Raw genomic sequence first — 7,480 nt, 5'->3', positions numbered from 1 at the left:
TGCACACATACCCACAGACCTATACACACCTGAGCAACCCCACTGGTTTGGGCAAAGGACATCTGAACATCAAGACAGTAGTTTCGGTCTCTGAGTTTACACTTAGAGAAGTCTAATCTGGGACAACACATGTCAGTGAATATTGGGCCAAATCCTTCTGTACTTAATTTTCTTCATCATCATTGTGAAGACGAATAAAACAACAGCACGTTTCTCATTGTTTTTAATGTTCTTTTATTTCTATTGTACAATAAAATTTACATATAAATATGTTCAATATAAATTTATTTTTCCCATGAAACACCTAGACATTTTATAGTTTGAATAAGAACTGCATCTGCTTTGTGTTTCTTTCCCATTTACAAAATTCAGTGCTTTTAGGTTTATGCAAAATTGTTGAGGATGAGATCACATTGATCTGCTTGGTTCATGCAATCTAACCTGGATACATATGACATAGGAACGTGGTCATCCAAGAAATTCTCAGGAATCAGTGAAGTAAGATTTAGGGTGATTAGGCCCTGGAACAGCCTCCCCAGATTAAGTAGTCACAGCACTGAGCTTGCCAGATTTCAGGAAGTATTTTGGACAGTGCTCTCAGACACAGGGTCTGATTTTTGGGTAGTCCTGTGTGGATCCAGGAGTTGTACTTGATGATCTTTTTGGGTTCCTTCCAAACTGGGATATTCTATGGTTCTATGGTGCTAAAAGTATGTTTAGTCAACAATGCAAACCATCTCTCATACTCTAATAACAGAGCATAAGATGATTCTGTCTGTATTAGGTGGGATGAACTCAGGATATATTCTGAAGTAGGAGCAGTGTTTGGTCATGTGTTATTTCACTCGGAAAATCTGGTAAGACCATACCATAATTCAGGGCAGACAGCAGGCCAAATCTTCACTGAGCTGAGAAGGTAGCAGGATCTTTGGCAGGTACAAGTGGAGTTCAGACACAGTATTCATGTGAATAAATCACCACATCTTTCTGTTTTGCAAAAGGTGATGTTGATCTCTTAAAAGAGGCCTACATATGCCACAAAGACTTCTGACCACATTTCTAGTGCTCCTACCAGGAAGTTTCAGAGAAAATATCAACTTGTTGTTCCTGTAACATTTCCTCTGAATCTTGTTGGATTTGATGAACTTTGCTGAATTCAAATCAGGGTTTCCAGGGGAACTCTGCCAGTTTTTCAGCAGTGCACCGTGACGTTCAGAGCTCCGAGGCAAATCAGTTACATGGACTAACTGAGGACCAAGGATTCTTTTCCTTCAGGGTCTCCAGCTCAGGAAGATGCCCTCTGTGATGACAGCTCTTGAAATGAAGAAAAGGGTCTGGGGCCATGAGCTGGCACTCAGGGTGGTATTTTTAGTGATTGGGTATATCCATAAACAGTTATTTTCTGCTCTTATCCAAGTTTCCTCAAGATGGACTTTCCCAAAATTTGATGAGGTGCCCTTTATCTGTCAACATCTGCTTATTCTATCTTCTTCTCTTTTTTAAAATGCCATATTTTAAAATGAACACTGGAAATTTTCTCTTCTAAGCATTTCTTCTTCCAACACCCCATCCCGTTGACTGAGCATGAGCGTGCCTTTAGTCACTTGGAAAGACAGGACTCATCCTTTGCTGTTGAGGAGAGAGTGGCTTGGAGCTCGTGCTGCTGCCGGGTGCCTGGGACTGGAGGCCTGACTCCAAGTCCCCCTCCAAGAGGCTCGGCTGCTCCTCAGTGACAGTGACTTCGTCCTGCTTGGAGGTGCCGCTGTTGGGGCACTCGGGTTGTGTTTGGTCTGGGCTGCTCTGCAAAGGCACCAGGCCACAGTCCAGGCTGGTGACTGTGTTTTCTGGCAGGCTCAGATCAGCCCCTTCAGCAGAGCTGGGAGAAATGAGTGCCTGAACAATGACCTCCTGCTCTCCGTCGCTGCTGGCACACGGGAGGCTCTCATTTGAATTGCAGCAACTTGTGCTTCCCATGAGGTCTCTGTTGATGGAAGCACTCTCTGAGCAATCAGCACTTGACCTGGCTCTTCTGGGTTCACAAGAGCTCGATTCACCTAGGAAGGAGTGGATACACAGGGGTTAGCATCCAACTTCCTCTGCCCATGGAGGCAAAGGCTTCAGAGGCTCCTTTGGGAAAACAGGGGTCAGCTGAAGATGTCAGGTATGGGCTTGAACGCCAGAAGGAGGTACAAGCCCACTGAAAGCATGAATTCTACCCATGTTGCGGACAAGCAGTGCTTTGAAAGCTGGATTTGCACCCTTACCTGCCAGGACCACGCGTTCTGCTTTGGAAGGCTCCCTGGCACTGCTCTGCAATTGGTGTTTGGCCATATGGGATCGTTTGCGCAGGCAGAAACAGGAACACCAACTGCCAGCAGGTGATTCCTTCCTCTTGCCGGGAGAACATGGTCTGCAGAGAAAACAGAGCAGTCGTGGTGCAGGGTGAGGGAAGAGCTGCACCGAGCCCTTGCCAGCAGTTCCCTACTCCTGGCACTGCCTGCTTACTGCTGAAACACAGCTTAGAAACGCGCTCTGTTTCAAACAGCAGAGGATGCTTCCATTCCTACAGCTCAGCCCTCAAGTCCTGCTGGCTACATTCCTCTCAACCGTGTCAAGCAAGATGCGGATCATGTGAGCAAAGGCTCAGCAGCAGGAAAGGAGCTGGCAGGCGTAACTGCTTTCTGAGGAATGGTGCAGCCATAAGGGAAGCTCAAAAGCATCTCTGACTCTCACGTTAACACCTCCTTGGCCTCAGCTCACTGCCATCTTTAATTTCTAGTGCCAGCAAGTCCGACCAACAGCTCTGCTTACAGGAGAAGCACAATTGGTTTCAGGTGTGTGGCCCTGAAATCTGGAAAACCCCAGTGTTTCCAGGTACAGGCAGCACAGGCCAGGATAGACACCAGCGTGGCTTTCTGCATCTTGTGACTGCCTGCCCAACCAGGAAGGAAAGGCACCTTGTGTGGCTGAACTGAGCCCATAGTGCAACTGTTTTTTAGTTGAGTGCTTGGAGATATAATGGACAAAAAATAAACCAATAGAAATCACCTGAACAATGATGATAGGGGCTGGAAAGGGAATTCCTCTTTCTTTACCTTTCAGATGGAAAATCAATGATTGCGTCGAAGTTCCTCAGTACAGCTGCAGGCCCTTCCTCCACTTGTATCTTGCTGCTCTGTGTTGCAACAGGAGAGCTGCTCTGGCCTCTCCTCTCAGCCTGTGCCTCCTGCACGGTGAGCAGCTTTGTGGATGGAGAGACCCACACAGACTTGGGCCCAGGCAGAGAACTGTGCCCTGCAAGGGAAAAACACAGGTGAGACGGCAGAGGAAGCAACAGCACAGCCATCCCAGTACTGCATATCTCTCAGAATTGCTCATCCGAGCCACTGGAAGTAGAGGAGCTCAAAATAACCGTGTGCTCAGTGGTATGCTCGTGGCAAAGGACACAGCCACAATTAAGAGCAGCTCACTATATCAAAAACAGGCAAACAAAAATCCTAGAAAAACTAGGGGGCTGGGATTCCAGAAAGCTTTGCTGCCACATTTCAATCAAGCTTCACCTGCTGGCAAAAAATCTTAACAGCAGTGATGGTTTTCTCCAAGTAAGGCTTGTGTTTGGACACACTAAGGATCCAGGAATGGGGCACCATATTCTAACCTAAGCCCAGAAGCCTGCTGTCTCCTCAACAGTAATAGAATTTTCAAAGGTCTTGGAGAAGACCTGGATTGGATCAAGGTGCCAGATCAAGATCAAGCTAATGGAGGAAGACACTCACCTGCTCACTCTCCCACGACTGGTGTGGATTTGGAGCAGAAGATGACATCTGTGTGGCTGATGAGGAATTCCACCACAGCTGACTGAGTCTGCAGCTCCATGCAGGCAGCTTCAATGGCGCAGGAAGATTGGCTCTGCTGGGATCTGAAGAAAAGGCAGATCTTACAAGTCATTTCCCCAAGGTCATTTCCCCAAGTCTGAATTTCTGTAGCCAAAAACTGTCAGGTTGGGCTCTGGAGACTTCCGCAGTGGGCAAACAGCGATGCCACTGACGAAATTATCCTGGATGATCAGGGACACAGCAGTCCCAGCTAAACAAGTGAGTAGAAACTGTCATCTAGAAATTGTGCCCCTGGGGTTGGGGGAGAGCAGAACTAAGCATCGTGTTGAAATGGAAAAAGAAGTTTACCTTAAGAGGTTTGGAGCCCACTCTATCGCTAAGTTCTTCACGTGCATGTTTATCACCGAGCAGATCCCAGCCAGAGACACCAAGTGTCTTATTAAGTCCCATGGGGACAGTGCACTGGTGGTCAGCACTGAGGCAGACTTGATGACTTCCAAGAGGCATCTGGGGAACACAGAATCACAGAATGACCCGGGTTGGAAGGGACCTCAAGGATCATGAAGCTCCACTCCCCCTGCCTGGTAGGGCCACCTATCTTCCACATTTACTAGGCTGCCCAGGGCCACATCTAACCTGGCCTTGAACACCTCTACAGATGGGGGATCCACAACGTACCTGGGCAGCCTGTTCCAGGACCTCAGCACTCTCCTAGTAAAGAATCTCCCCCTACCACCCAACGTAAATCTTCCGTCTTTCAAATTAAAACCATTTCCCCTTGTCTTGCTATTATCAGCCCTTTCAAAGAGTTAACACCCCTCCTGATTATACACACAGCCTGTGCCATCAAGGCCAAGCAGTGCAAGCTCTGGGGGGCTTTACAGCCTGATTGCGCAGTGCAGCTCCTCGCAGCAGGCATTTGACTCCAAGTCCCCTTTGCTATTAACCCCATACTATCAATAGCAGGGGAACAGCAAAGGAAAGGGAATTCTCACAACCATTGTGAATAGCTTAAATAGGCACCTCCTGGCACCACCACAAGTGCCATCAAGTGAGAGGCAGGATGTGGCAAAGACATGCCTCATGGGGCTAACAGAAAGAAGACCTCAGAGCTGGGGCAATGCTGCAACCACTAGCCAGGACGCCCAGGGAACAGGTACGTGTCATTTCCAAGACACTGCCCTGAGCTTACCGAGAATTTGGCATAGAGATGCTTAGTCAGCAGAGGGCTCGGGAGCTCCCTGAAATACATCTTGCACAGGGAGCTCACGCTGTGAATGTCTCAGACACTGAGCTCGGGAACCTGCTCTGAATCGAATTCAAGGCTGCAGAGAAGGACACAGAATTGGGCAGAGGGCTTTGGGAAAGACGAAAACAAGTCCAAAGCCACACAAAATACAGTCAAGAAAAGGAAGGACCTCTGCAGAGCCTTCCATATGGTCTCACATCACAGCGAGAAGCAGGAGAGCTCTTGTGGCACAAAGCTTGGGGCAGGAGAAATCAAGGCTGCCTCTAAGATAGTGCTTGCAAAGAGACTTGTGCTCTAGATACCTCATACCTTCAGTGTTTTTCTTTGGACACATCTCAGGATTTCAGTGTCCTTCTTGCAGTGAGGGGCCAAGAACTGAACACAAAACTCAAGGTGAGGACTCACCAGTGCCAAGCATAGGGAGATGATTGATTCCCTGCTCCTGCGGGCTCCAACCTTCTGCATTCCAATTCCAATCTAAACCATTCCTGCTATGGTATTACTTGAATCCTCATTTAAGGCTGGACCTCAACAGGTCAACACATCAGAAATAACACAGTGTGCATCTGGAAGACGTGTCTCAAAGCCCAGAAAATCCAACTCAAAATCAAACTCTACCCTTGGTAGATTTACATCACGCTCTTTTCCTTGTGTGTGAGCAATACTTGCTCTTTTCAGATGGTACTATGAGCATGTGGCATCCCAAACACATAGTTAGCATCCGTCCATATCATTAAGGCTCTCGTCAAGGCAGTTATTTCAGCCTTCTGAGGTGAAGTCCCCATGGCTGATGGTTGTGCTTCCATTCCCTGCTCAGTAGCAGTTACTGCATGTCCTGCCTTACAGCCTCCTTGTCTCACAAAACTGCAGCTGCTGGTAAACCAGGCGTCTTCTGCATCTTCTAAGGGTTCGTCCTTCAGCTCCGACCGACCGGCTGCAATGTGCAGCTTCAGTTGTTTCAAAGCAGTCATGTCATCCTGGTTCTCCACCAGGGGAGTTCCGCTAAGGAAAGATACTGGGCTGGCAATAGTAGTTACAATTATTTCTATATCACCCTGCTCCACCAGGATGGCCTGGTATTTCGGGAATCTTTGGGGTGAGAGCCAATGTCCACCTTTTGCCTCCAATACAGTAAACACTGCATGAGATATTAAAACTGGTATTCTTTGGCCCACTGTAGATTTATAGGCTTCCTGAATATTTAGCACCAGTGCACCCTGGCTATCCCTTACTCACTTCAAGCTGTTTGAAGTTTACCATCAGTCCGTAGCTGTGTATCCATGGTCGGCACCCTCCTGTCATTCCTGGCAACGTATGGAGTTCCTTGGCAGTTTGCAGCTCAGGGGTTGAGCAGATGGCTTCTTTCTTGGCAGTCCTTAAGGTTCAAAGTCCAGCTGTCATCTCCTATCCCAAATATGTCACTTGCTGCTGAGTTAGTTGTGCTTTCTGTCAACCAAGAAACTCAGCAAACTCTCAGTCTATTGTACACAGTCCTTTTGTTTTGGTGGCATCCACATGCTCCAGTAAAGTTCCACCCTAGGATGGAGGATCCCAGGTCTCAGGCTCACGAGTTGACCAGTTCTCAACAATCATTCAGCTGTTCTCACAACCCTGGGTAACACTGTCCAGGTTCACTGAGTCTCTTCTTACTCTGTTAGGGAGAACAGATACACACAAGTACTGGTATGCTATCATGAGGAATTCAGTAGGTTACATTTAATATAGAAGCATGTTGCAATCAAAAGCACGCTTAAATAAAAGCATACCCTTTTCTTTCACTCAAAATAATAGACCAGAAAAAAATAAAAACAAAACCCTCATCATGAATGTTAAAGAAATTATCTACTAGATCTCGATGGGAAGTAGAAGCACATGCTAGATTTAGGAGCACAGCACTTGTCTCATTATCTGAATGCATCTCAAGGCATGATCCTTGTGAAACTGTGAGAACTTCTATCATTAATAGACGAGTACCGTGCCCTGATAGATGGTTAAACTGCTTGCAGTGCACTGTTAGATGTACAGGCTGGTGGCTGTATGTGCTGTGACCAAATAAACCCCACACAGAAATCTTTCAGAATATCAGGACCTACAAGTATTGCATTCATATTTAAAGTAAAAAATTCCTAAGCTACACATGTTCTAGGTTTCCATTTGTTAGATACAACATACCTTTGGAAGTAGGCGCCTGAAAGGGTATGCCTTCTACTTGCTTCTCTGTCTGACTCTTTGAAAAGAGCAGGAGCAGGAAATGCAAAGGGCAGCTCATTTCTTAACGCTGACTCTGCATCAACATTCTCTGTGTTTGCACGCTTCTTAGATGCCACTTTTCTTGTCACTGGAGTTGACAGTGTGAATTCCATATCACCCAGTTGAGTATCATGCCTCGAATGCT

At 46.9% G+C, this 7,480-nt stretch overlaps 1 protein-coding gene across 1 annotated transcript; it reads right to left on the bottom strand.

The window, feature by feature from the left end:
• Window positions 1–217: 217 nt before the first annotated feature.
• LOC146756214 (rho GTPase-activating protein 32-like) lies at window positions 218–6,569 on the bottom strand. The gene is made up of 6 exons (XM_085524765.1): window positions 5,491–6,569; window positions 4,185–4,343; window positions 3,777–3,919; window positions 3,096–3,294; window positions 2,265–2,410; window positions 218–2,054 (listed from the first exon to the last, which is right to left on the bottom strand). Exons 5-6 carry the CDS (start codon window positions 2,329–2,331, stop codon window positions 1,597–1,599), a joined length of 525 nt encoding a protein of 174 aa, XP_085380891.1. The 5' UTR covers window positions 2,332–2,410; window positions 3,096–3,294; window positions 3,777–3,919; window positions 4,185–4,343; window positions 5,491–6,569; the 3' UTR covers window positions 218–1,596.
• Between the last annotated feature and the right edge of the window lie 911 nt (window positions 6,570–7,480).

Source organism: Coturnix japonica, chromosome 28, assembly GCF_054131305.1.
Source record: "Coturnix japonica strain WE chromosome 28, WE-NBRP24, whole genome shotgun sequence".
NCBI classification, from domain to species: Eukaryota; Metazoa; Chordata; class Aves; order Galliformes; family Phasianidae; genus Coturnix; species Coturnix japonica.
This window is presented reverse-complemented; position numbering and strand designations above follow the sequence as displayed.

Excerpts from the sequence above, each read along its gene's own strand:
- LOC146756214 (XM_085524765.1), bottom strand. The coding sequence starts at position 2,331 with ATGGCCAAACACCAATTGCAGAGCAGTGCCAGGGAGCCTTCCAAAGCA. Across the intron at positions 2,055-2,264 it reads AGAACGCGTGGTCCTGGCAG|GTGAATCGAGCTCTTGTGAA; the intron begins GTAAGGGTGCAA and ends ACTCCTTCCTAG.